Source organism: Osmerus mordax, chromosome 4 (genome assembly GCF_038355195.1).
Source record: "Osmerus mordax isolate fOsmMor3 chromosome 4, fOsmMor3.pri, whole genome shotgun sequence".
NCBI lineage: Eukaryota > Metazoa > Chordata > Actinopteri > Osmeriformes > Osmeridae > Osmerus > Osmerus mordax.
Window position 1 is genome coordinate 17085579 of NC_090053.1, and position 11773 is coordinate 17097351.

The 11773-nt window shown below is 46.8% G+C and overlaps 2 protein-coding genes across 3 annotated transcripts; one reads left to right on the forward strand and one right to left on the reverse strand.

Annotated features, from left to right (window-relative positions):
• Window positions 1–296: 296 nt before the first annotated feature.
• Window positions 297–4553, reverse strand: uevld (UEV and lactate/malate dehyrogenase domains). The gene is made up of 12 exons (XM_067234324.1): window positions 4438–4553; window positions 4085–4169; window positions 3928–3993; window positions 3612–3775; window positions 3269–3410; window positions 3027–3121; window positions 2717–2822; window positions 2391–2561; window positions 1961–2125; window positions 1618–1708; window positions 1335–1458; window positions 297–1134 (listed from the first exon to the last, which is right to left on the reverse strand). Exons 1-12 carry the CDS (start codon window positions 4477–4479, stop codon window positions 970–972), a joined length of 1416 nt encoding a protein of 471 aa, XP_067090425.1. The 5' UTR covers window positions 4480–4553; the 3' UTR covers window positions 297–969.
• Window positions 4554–4942: 389 nt separating this feature from the next.
• Window positions 4943–10829, forward strand: fbxl9 (F-box and leucine rich repeat protein). Of its 2 annotated transcripts, none has more exons than XM_067235067.1 (10): window positions 4943–5233; window positions 5400–5501; window positions 5735–6049; window positions 6390–6695; window positions 6992–7208; window positions 7903–8057; window positions 8199–8417; window positions 8633–8845; window positions 9094–9311; window positions 9635–10829. In XM_067235067.1, the coding sequence occupies exons 1-10, from the start codon at window positions 5177–5179 to the stop codon at window positions 9801–9803; spliced, it is 1971 nt and encodes a 656-aa protein (XP_067091168.1). In that variant the 5' UTR covers window positions 4943–5176; the 3' UTR covers window positions 9804–10829. The 2 variants fall into 2 exon arrangements, with proteins under 2 accessions (XP_067091168.1, XP_067091170.1); XM_067235069.1 differs by having other exon boundaries at window positions 8636–8845.
• Window positions 10830–11773: the final 944 nt, after the last annotated feature.

An 11773-nucleotide genomic window follows, 5' to 3' on the forward strand; every position in this document is an offset into this window, starting at 1 on the left:
GTCAGATTTCTTTGCAGTAACGGTGGAAGTATGTGTGGTGAGGTCCAGAGACATGTTGTGTTGGTGTTTAGCTCAGGATGAACAAACAGACATTATCACTATCAGTAGCACATTCAGTTTCTTGTTGTCGGGGTACATCTGGGATGGTTCTTGTCTGTGCCAATCCTCAAAACTAAGACCAATAAGCGAAAAATCCATACATTAAGCAATATTGAGAAAAGTGTTCTATAAAAAATGAACCTTGTCATCTATGTTTCCTTTATTTCTTGTGGAACACAGTTATATCAGTAACAGTAAAATGTCATTTGTTTAATTCCACCTTATTTACAACAGAGGTATGGATATCGTTTAAGGCATATATCAGTTAAGGCATATCACACATCAAGGCACTTTTCAAGGCAAAATGCAGGGTTAACAGTGTTTAAGTGCAAACGAAAAGTTTAATATGATTGAACCAGCTGTAACCGTTCACCAGTACCCTGTACTAACTACATACTGAATATTATATTTCTGACAATTCACACTTTTGGTTAAAAGCAGTGTACCACTGGGCTTTCATATATATTAAACATGCATTCTCAATTTACACTGAATATGTTCTATCATCTATCAGTCTGTTACAGCAAGAAGTAGGAGACTTACCTTTCAGTAATGGAGTGTTAAACCGTAAACAGTCTGCATAGAAGCACAATATAAATACCATTCATGGATGGCATTTGCTAAATATTATGCTACTTTTTAATAAATAATGATTGTAACCATACCATATTTAGCCATAGACAAAGATATATTCAAGTAACATACTCAACCATACTTAATATGCAAACTACTGGTTGACGAAGCACTTATAATAAAGTCTACATCTGTTCCCACCCAAGCCAGACTGATAAACTAACATCATTAAACTATCTTCTCTGCATGCTGGTTGGCTGGTAGTCCTGTCAGCAGGCAGATTCAAAGGAAATGACATCATATCTTGAGCTGTGCCATGAGGTTGGAGAGGGAGGCTGCGCTGTCCCTCAGTTTGGCGTCTTCATCCTGAGCCAAAGACACGCCAGCGAGCCTGGTGGATCCGGACGCTCCCAGAACACAGGGAAGACTGAGGAACACCTCCGACCCTAAACCGCCCCAGCCCTGAGACACACACACACACACACACACACACACACAGTTAACTGGTGCTCTATGCTCTAAACCTCTACCCCTGTGTATACCTGTGTCAGGGTAGGCTTACAGTGAGGGTAGTGGTTAGATTTAATGGTTAGCGTGTTTGAGCTAAGAAGCTATGGCATACCTGTGCTGGGTTAGAGTTAAGGTTAGGTATAGTTTGGTACCTGTGCCAGTGTAGACACAGAATGGGCCTTCTTCCGGTTCATCAGGATACTGTAGGTGATGTCAGCCAGGGACAGACCCATGGACCAGGACCGCTGGCCCCGACCTCTTAGCAACTCCACAGCCCTGAGCACAACATACAGCAGCATTAGGACACCATTTTGGATAGAGTTCTCCCTTGATTATTATCAATCAAGGCAAACAACCCCTATAGGGTGCCATTTTATATCAAACAGGAGCAGATTTATCTTAGTGGCATAAGAGTAGAGAGGTCTGAGATTGTACCTGTCTAGGACTGGTTTTAAGGCGTTGGACCTTGGAGCAATCTCTGGATGCTGGCTTGCCCCTGTCTGTCCAATGTTACTCAGCACAGCCACTGCAACACAGCAGACAACAATGAAGTATCCATGGCTTTCATATGAGCAGCTCTCACCTATAATAATATTCATGTGTTCATTTAGCAGATGCAACATACAGTACAGGGGCACATTTGAACCTGAAACCGTCTTGATCTGCAGTCAAGTACTCTAACCACTAAGCTATGCCCTCCCCTATAGACATGGGGTGGAGACAAACAAGGTCCAGTCAGAACGCCAAAGTACAGCTGGTCTTTTACGCTCCTTCTCACCTTTGTTGTCCGAGAGCTCGCCAATGACCCAGGCCTGCTTGTGTGTGTTCAGACTGATGTCCAGGATATGGCTGAGACGTTCAGAATCCAGGTTACACCCTGCTCCAATCACGTGAGTTGGGGGTAGTCCGCTCTGCCTCCACGCCACATGGGTCATGATGTCCACTAGCGAGGGGGCAGGATTTGACCTCAGTTGTACACGTCACAGGGTACATCCATACAAGATTTGGAAGTCTTTCCAATAATGGTAAGACATGAAGAGCTGTATGGTGATACCATTTTTGGGGTGTGTGTGCAGGTGTGCGAAATGTGGAGATGATGTTTATGTGCCTGTAACATGTCAAAGCTGAGAACATTTCAGCTCCTTATACATTTAATTTAATTTCACTGTATGTCATTTGTCTAAAAAAGTGTGTGTGTGTTTTGTGACCTGGCTGGGAGGCGATGAGAAGGACAGCGTTTGGGCAGAGCCGGGCCAGGCTGGGTATGATGCTCCGGTACAGGTCCACGTTAGTCTGGACCACACTCACATACGACTGCTCATCACTCCAGGCGTTGGCGGTTACCACGACAACCCTGGAGCCTGCTGAGGCAGAGAGATCTGCAGGTATAAAATAAAAAAGGTTAAAAGGTCACATGGATCACATTGAATAAGTTGTATCCATATTTTTTACATTATTCCTTCAAATCCACTGTAATATCAGACACATCCCAGGTTTAAGCTGAAACCATGATCCAGTCTTACAGATGTTATACCTTTGGAAACCTCCACCTTTGGCAAGTTGAAGATTCCCAGGTCCATGGTGCCACCTTTAGTAGAGCTCTCTGCTATGTCAACAAAAACGAGCTTGTCCACGTTCCCCTGTGCGACAGAGGAAGAACAGAACATCAATGAAATAGAAGACAGCCATGGATGCTTGTTCTAACATCGAACAAACTGGGTATAGCTCAGTGGTAAAGGGTTTCACTGCAGATCATCAACCGTGTATCGCATTGGATAAAAGGGTCTGCTAAATGAACACATTATCTGAAGGAAGAAAAAAAAAACACGGGGAGGGTGACAGACCTTTGCCAGAATGCTCATCACGGAAGCCATTCCTAGGTCGCCTCCCCCAATGACAGAGACTTTGTTGATTGGTTGATCATTGTGTTGTACTCCAGCTGCAATCAAAAGCAAATTGATAAATGAATGTGAATTTTGTATTGTATGATATTACTTTATGTATTCTTTGGATAAAATAATCTGCTAAATGAATACAATTAAAATGTTTATGTATGTTGTTAATAATGGAGATAATGGAAGCCCACCACTGTTGACTTTGAGGTTGGATACGAAGCCTAACAGGTCATTGGGGTCTCTGCTCTCTCCTGAGGGTTTGGTCGCCAACGGAGGCTCATCTTCAAACTTTGAGGTCATCTCAGCCAGAAGGCCAACCACAGAGGATCTGGGCTGGAGGAGGGAGGAGAGGGAATAGGAGAGAGGAGTGAGGGGGGAACGTAGACATGAACTATTGATGAATACTAATAAAGAAAAGAGAGGATAGTACATAGTACATCATCATGTCACATGATCTCTCAATCTTGATCTTTGACCACCAACCCCCCCACCCCACCCCCTATTCTCCATCTATTCCTCCATCCCCAGCCTTACGTGGTCCCAGTTGTGGAGGCCGGGCAGGTGTATGCGTCCCTGGGCGTCCACGTGCTTCCCCTCCCTGATGACCATGCTGGAGGTGGGCCTCATCAGACAGATGGGGGGTGTGAAGGGGAAGGAGTCCATGAGCCACAGCTGAATAGGCAGGTTGTAGGAGCGGCCTGGATTGACAAAATACACATATAGCTAGCTCTGTCCTTTACAGTGCTCAATAGACATATAAGCAGAAGACTTATTCATCTGAGATGGGCCATTCAGAGGACAGAGGACAGAGGCCAGGCATGCAGTACATGTATTATTGCTTCTTAATTACCTTCATACTTGACGGGGACGGTGCCTATCAACTTCAGCAGGTCTTTTTGGGTTCCGTCGCTGAAAGCTTGAAAGAAATAGATATTAATCAACAGAAACAATATGCATTCTGTTGAACAACAGTGGTGTAGCTATAAAGATTATACAGACAATCTTACTGTATGTTCCAGTTACAGGATTTATACGGGGGTGAATTCGATGTAGTTTCTGTAGCTCCACAATGGCAACATCCCGGAATTTGTACTGATACCAGATTAATTGAGAAAATTAGACAGCACAAGCTAGTGACTACATGAAGGACACGTGAAAGCTTGCTAAGCATTAAGACGATTGTGTTGGCATCAAACACAAGGCAAAACTGGTTTATCCGGCAAGATTGCAGGTCTGTGTCACAAGCTTTATACCAGCAGTGTAGCAGGACTATGTTGAACGTAAGATACCATTATAAATTCATAACTAGCTAGCTCTAGTAGGCATTCAAACTAAGCCTCAATTCATAAATATCACAAACCTTCGACAGTATTCTCTGTATTTCCTCCAAGCTAAGATCCATGGTTTACCATCTACTCGTTAGCTAGTGATGAACTGCTCAATGCCTTCCAACCACTAAACTTTCAAGCAACAAAATATAAACTTCCGCAAAGGAGGGAAAGAGAGGCGTGTCTCACAGGCACGGGGTTGCGTGCCACTTCGGTGACACATACACAGACACACACACAACCACACACAGGTCACCTGTGACGAGTGTGTTTACGTATGCTCCTATGCCACTTGGAGGCGACGTGGTCCATGTCCAAACGTACAGGTATCCATGCCGTTTAAATGGAGGGTTTTAGACTCTCGAAAAGTGGATTATGCTTTTCAATTTGGCAACCCAGAGTTTGTTGCCATCTAGTCCCGGTCAGCTGACTGCTGTAGTCTATTTATTAATCCGCTATTTCGCAGCATATCCATCACTAACCACTAGATGTAGTTTAGAAATGAATAACGGGATTTCAGAGGGACAAAGAATCCAGTCTAACGCTCAGTTTATCTGTTTAATCAGCTAAACAAAATTATAGTAGCTTGAAAGATTTTGGAAACAGCTGTAGTTACTGTGCAGTCGTACTAAACTAAAGCTATAGCCTATAGATAGCCCTAACCTCTTACTAACTAACTAGCTAGCTACCAGTCTAACGTTGTAAATGCTGATAGTTAGCTAAATTAGGTTGCACTAACGATGTCAAGTGGAAACCGCAAGGTTTGAGGCTATGGATATGACTGGGACGAGTGGAATAACCATGGAGACGCCCGAACTACCTATCGAGGTAAGATCGTAATAAAACCTAGAACCCAGTTATGTATGTAACTAGGATAATTCGTAAGTCTGTTGTATAAGAGTGCAGCAGTGTGGTTGACTGTCTGGAGCTAGTTTAGTGGCTAAAGCTAGCACCTGCTAGCTAGCTATGGTCGTAATTAATTTGTTCTTATCAGATCACCACCTACATCCTGAGTTTCCTGCATGCGTCAGACAGAAAGGAGGCATCTCTGGTCTGCAGGAGCTGGTATGATGCTAGCCAGGACCATCGCTTCCAGGTAATCTATTTACCCACATCCCACCAACCCACCTTCCTCATCCTGAATGCCTTATTTTTTAGTTAGGGATCCCTACCTAAAGAATGAATTCAAACCTACCAACTTCCTGTCTGCATTATCTGAAAGTTGAGGAGCTAGATACGTGACAGTACCCTTTTTTATGATCCTCACCTTGATATCATCAAATGACTCTTTTGGAGGATTCAGTTTCATATTTCTCCATGCCCCTACAGAGGAACCAGACCTTCAAGTTTCCAGCCTCCACCTCGTCTTTGGATCTGATCCGTGGCCTGGGAAGACTCTCCTGCTGCAGCCTGGTGATCAGTCACCTGGATGGGTCCAGTTTGTCCCGGGCTGTGCTTCTGGAGGTGGGGCTCCACCTGGGCTCTCGTCTGGAGAGCCTGGCCCTGCCAGGGAGCAGTGTGACAGAGGCCTCCCTCCTGGCCCTGCTCCCCCACCTAACCTCCCTGCGCAGGCTGGACCTCCGGGGCCTGGACAGCCTCTTCATGTCGGGGGCCTTCCTCTCCCGGGACGAGCAACGCCAGCAGGTGAGGACGAGGAGGAGGTGGATGGTGTTGAGTATTGGTGGTGTTGGGGGGTGGTGAGTAGGAAGAGGAGTAGATGGTGGTGAGGATAAGGAGGGAGTGGGGGGGGTGAGGAAGAGGAGGGGTTGTGGTTATGAAAATGATGATGATTCCCGTATTACCCATATTTGGTGGGGCAGAACAATTAAAGAATGTTTTTATTCAGCAGACCCTTTTATCCAAAGCGACTTGCAGGTGCCTCACTCACAGTTGAATGTGTGACCTCATGATCTGCAGTCAAATGCAGATTCCCTCACTCCCACAAACTCAAAACTCACAGCCTACGGTCTGTGTGTTCCTCCAGGTGCGCGTGGCCCTGGCAGGCCTGGAAGAACTGGACCTGTCAGATCTCCGTTACCTCTCGGACCTCACCTTCAACCGCCTGACAGGCTGCACTCCTAAGCTGCACCGCCTCTCGCTGGCTGGGTGCCACATTGCCTTCGAGTTTGACCCGTACCGCGGCTGCCCCGTGGGTGTCGTCCAGGACTCGTCGGCTCTGCTGTCCCTGAGGAATCTGCGGAAGCTGCTTCTGGAACAGTCCTCCACCATGAGGGGCCTGGACCTCAGTCGCACCTCCATCACGCCTGAGTCCCTGCGCTCAGTCGCCAAGGTAAGACACCAACACTCAATGTTGAAAATGTATGTCCAAGAAATACATTTCATTCATGTAGCAGCTGCTTTTATCCGAAGTAACTCATAAAAAAATTGTACGGGAAATAAAATAGAAATGTTCTTTGTTGACTCAACTAGGTAAATAAAGGTTAGTAAACATTGGAGTGGGATCCCGTTGGCCTCCATATGCCAGTACAGGAACCAGTTACTTTTACCAAGACCATAAACCAACAAGAAGTTGTGCCCTCCCCTCTTCCCCCTCTCTTCATCCCCCACCTCCCTGCCTTCCGACAGGTGGAGGGCCTGAGGTTGCAGGAGCTGTGTTTGCGGGGCTGTAAGGAGCTAACTGACTATTCTGTGGAGGTTCTATGTAAGCACCAGCCGGGCCTCAGCAGTCTGGACCTGAGCGCCTGTACTGAGCTGACAAGCAGGGCGGTGCTAGCCGTCAGCCTGGGCCTTCCGAACCTCAGGAGCCTCTCTCTGTCCAGAGACTGGAGGATTACTGACAAAGGTCTGTACACAGACATCCTGAAACTGTCCCTCGTCTTCCTCAATGTCGTGACGAGTAGACTGGACGGATCCATGTTCCGAGTCATCAAACCTGGTTATAGTCATCAATCTGGGTCTTGATCTCAAAACAAGGATCTCGTCAATAACATGTAATGTATTATGGTTGTCTGTAACCCCAGGTGTGGCATTTACCACTCTGTGTTGAACATGGCCCTCAACCATAGAATAGAATACATAGACCTTACACCTCTTGTCCAGCAGTCAAATATTCCACCATTGGCCAATACCCACACCCACATTACAAATAATACAAATGTACCAGGGTTTCCCGCAGCACTTTGCTGTTAAGGCGGCCACCTTAGCAACACACGCCTGCCGCCTTAACTACGTTGTCAAAAAACAAACACAATTATTTGTATTTATTTTTAATTAGCGATATTCGCCGTGTTTCCGCCAGTTTTCTCCGCCAGTTTTCTCCCTTTCATTCCAACGGCAGTCTCCCTTCTAGAGAACTTCGTTTTTGGAGGAGAACTTCATTTCTCTCCCCCCCCCACCCTGTCCATCGGCAAATCTCACCCTACCACCTTGACTAACACATTTTCTGCAGGAAACCCTGTGTACCATACATAGTATAGACCATAGGAACAATATATACGTACAATATCATACTCTGTTTGTACTGCCTCCCCCTCCAGGTCTGGCCGACCTGGTGTCCCTCCCTGAGCTGAAGAGTCTGGACCTGTCTGAGTGTCTGCATGTCAGCGGAGCTGAGATGGTGAAGGGTCTGTCTGGACCAGGCCCTCGAGCAGGCCTGGAGACCCTCATCTTCAAGAGCTGCACCTACATACGGGTATGCTGCTAGCTAACCTGTCTATCTGCCTGCCTGTGTGCCCCTCTGCCTGTCTCTCTCTGAGACTCCATCTCCATCAATCCCAGGTTCCTCATCCTTCTCTTCTCTCTTTCCATATTCTCTCCGCCTGCTCCCTGACAGGACCTGACGGTCTACCCCTTGGCTCAGCTACTGGGCGCCAGTCTGCGTGAGCTGGACCTGAGCTCCTGCGTGTACCTGACCGACCTGAGCGTGCGCGCCATCGCCACCTACCTGCAGGGGCTGGTGGTGCTGCGTCTGGGCTGGTGCAAGGAGATCAGCGACTGGGGCCTGCTCGGCATAGTGGAGCCCACCAAGGAGTGTGAACCTGCTCAGGAGATTGTGAGTGTGGGGGGGGGGGCGGAAGGGGCAGGAGGGAGAGGGATGGAAGGTGGGGGGTGGGTGGGGTTTGTTAATGACTGGATGCAATCATTTGCAATATACTCCACCCTGACTCTTGACTCCTGTGTCTTCTCATCCTCTATCCTACTCTCTCCCCTCCCATTCTGCTCCACGACACCTCCCCCTCCTCCACTTCTCCTCCACTCCCCACCCAGGAGGACAAGGACCCCAAGTTCACCAGGACGTTCGGGAACATGGGCTTCTTCCGGCCCCCGACCCTCCTCTTCCAGGAGAAACCTCGGCTGGTGACGGAGGAGGACCTGAGGGTGTTCAGGGAGCAGGAGGGGGCTTCTCTCCTGGCCCTCCACTCCCTCCAGGAGCTGGACCTCTCAGCCTGCTCCAAGCTGACCGATAGCAGCATCACACAGGTGGGCGGCTGGATGTGCTGGTGGTCTTAGCCCTCCGGTGCTCGGCTGAACTATGAACTCAGACTAGCGTAGGCGATAGACTTCACTGAAGGCACCATCATTGTTGGTTGAACTTTCCAAGAACCGACTTGAAAACGCTTCTGTAGACAGTGACAGCTGCTGTGATCGTTAGCTCTGACACTGAACTGTACCAGTCCCCGTGCTCTACCACTGAGCTATACTCAACCCCATGTTGTTGTGGCCTCTAGGTGATTCGCTACCCTGACCTCCAGCGCCTGTCCCTGTCCATGCTCCCTGAGATCAGTGATGCCAGCCTGGTGTCTGTGGCCTGGCACTGCCGCAGCCTCACCAGCCTGGCTCTCAGCCACTGCCCCCGGATCAGCGACCATGGCATCGCCCGCGCTGCACCACACCTCAGCAGGCTGCAGCACCTCTACCTGTCCTGCTGCGATGCCGTCACCGACAGGTCAGACTGGACGTATGATAGAGATTGTAAAGTAGATAGAATACATATAGATTATACAGTACATAGAATACATATACAGTAGATATGTATATATAAGCAACAGTTACTGTATATGGAAATTAGATTAACTCACCGTTGGTCCTAAACTAGGTATGACCCTGGCTTGAACTGCTGTGACTGAAAAAAAGTGCTTCTGAATTTAACACTCAGGCTCTTAAAATTAACTTGAAGTGATTGTGGTTGACTGATGTTTCTAACTTGAAAACTATATTAGAGATCAACTTTGACTTGACAGTGGGATTTTTTGTGGATTGTGTCTCCAGGTCTCTCTCTGTCCTAGCTCAACACTGTAAGAGACTCCGCACGCTGGACATCTCCATGTGCAAGGATATCTCCATAACAACTGTGGACCTCCTCCAATCACAGTTGCCCTTCCTAGAGAACGTCCACTGCCGCTTTGTGGGCGGGGCGGACCTGACTCTCACTCTGTGATTGGTTGATTGTCTAACTGGTTTTACCGAAGGAAAATTGCTGCTAGAATCATCTCATTTCAGTGATCCGCACTGACACCGCTCGTCTTTTAAGTGGTGGTGTGTGTGAATGCTTGCACGTGCGTGTGCGTATATATGCAGGCAGGATCCAGCAGTCACTCTTCCAGACTTAATCCAACCCCTACAGCTAAATATCACCTTACTGTACAACGCAGACAGATTACATTCCAACATATTCTTTCTATCTAAAGGGACCTCTGCTACTGGGATAGGTCTGGGCCCTAGCTCCTAGATGTGACAAAGGTTGGATAGGTATAAGTGAGGTAACACACGTTCCATAGCAGGGGGCTAGGGCAGTGGGCAGTCCATCCAGTCCATCCCTGGTCCTCAGGGACCCCCCTGTCCTGCATGCTCTAGATCAGGGGTGTCAAATCCTGGTCCTCAGGGGCCGCTGTCTTGTACGTTTTAGACGTTTCCCCGATCCAGCACACCTGATTCAAATGAATGATCGTTATCAGGCTTCTACAGAGCTTGATCATGATCCATTCATTTGAATCAGGTGTGTTGGAGCAGGGAAACATCTCAAACATGCAGTACAGGGGAGTCCCTGAGGACCAGGGTTGAGAACCACCAGGCTAGGGGGACAGTCCATCTTGCTTGTGGCTGTTCACATCCAGCCAGACCCACAGAGGTGGTCCCAGCCAAGGCTGCGAGCGAGGGATGGAGGGAGGGAGGGATGGAGGGGCTGAAAGGGACCAAGAGAGCAGGCCCCACCCTCTCACTGCCCACAAGCGCACACACACAGGAGGGGGGGGGGGGGGCAGAGTATGTGCTGTCATGTTGCAAACAGGACTATGCTATTAAAATCATTATAATAAGTCTTAATACATATTTATTTAAGTATTTGGCCATATATTTGTGATGGCCCTGAATAATTTTATACCAATTTTAAAATAAGCAGAGGCTCATATGCTGATTGTTGAATTTGACAAAAAGTGATAATGTGTACCAAATGTAATTTTATCAATAAATGACCTTGCAGACTTGTCTTGTGGATTTTTTTCACTGTAAGTAAACACAACAGATGACAGCTGTTTTCTGTATGTAAATCGTATTGTCTTTATTCATGTCAACCATAGCTCATTAAGCCGCAAGGCTAAAATGCACATTAGTGTGTGTTGCATCAGAAACACAGTGCAGTAATCTGAACTTTTATATTACTCACTGGTCTAGAGAGATAAATAAAGAATTCACTGGCCACAGGATCAAAAATTGTAAGTTTAGGATTGTAATCATCATATAAAAATGATTATCATACATTTCCTTTTCCCGCTATTAAGATTATGAAAATGAATGTAAAAGTGAGCTTTTTTTTGCTACTGTTAGACAGTAGTGTGATATTAGGTCAGTCAGGATCACTTGCTCTCGTACCATACATCAACAAACATGGAATACATGCAGACCATAATAAGCATATCTTGGACAAACAAGCATGCTGGGTTTACATATCAAGTACAGTATAGCTATGATGCCTTAATAGGCTATGTATTATTTATATAATGCTGTATTTATTCTCCTCATAGTTACGCTATGGCTAAGAAGCCTAACACACATACCCACTTAGGTGCATTCTTTAAGGGTAAAAACCACTGATCAAACACACATTCACATCTACAATCATGACCATGGCTAATTGTACCTCTACAACACTCACACCCATAAAAGCACAAAGTCCAGTGGCTCTGACGGAAGCTTCTGGTTGTTTGCTAAGCTGTCACACCCAGGCAACCTCTGTTAATAAAGACTATAAAAGATTCATCATGACATCAAAGCCCAACTTCCAGATGCCCTGCCCAGACAAGACTATGAAAGGACCGTCAAACACACTAATTGAAATGATCTTTAAAGATAAAAAGGGCTCATACATTTATAAATAGAATCTTAACAGGCATGTCTCTATTTTATTCTGTC

Bases quoted from the DNA above. Each gene is read 5' to 3' on its own strand.
- fbxl9 (XM_067235067.1), top strand. From the start codon at position 5,177: ATGGATATGACTGGGACGAGTGGAATAACCATGGAGACGCCCGAACTA. The intron at 5,234-5,399 runs GTAAGATCGTAA...TGTTCTTATCAG, and splicing joins CGCCCGAACTACCTATCGAG to ATCACCACCTACATCCTGAG. The intron at 8,846-9,093 runs GTGGGCGGCTGG...TGTGGCCTCTAG, and splicing joins CCGATAGCAGCATCACACAG to GTGATTCGCTACCCTGACCT.
- uevld (XM_067234324.1), bottom strand. From the start codon at position 4,479: ATGGATCTTAGCTTGGAGGAAATACAGAGAATACTGTCGAAG. The intron at 2,562-2,716 runs GTATAACATCTG...TTATACCTGCAG, and splicing joins AAAGGTGGAGGTTTCCAAAG to ATCTCTCTGCCTCAGCAGGC. The intron at 1,459-1,617 runs GTACAATCTCAG...TGTTGTGCTCAG, and splicing joins TTAAAACCAGTCCTAGACAG to GGCTGTGGAGTTGCTAAGAG.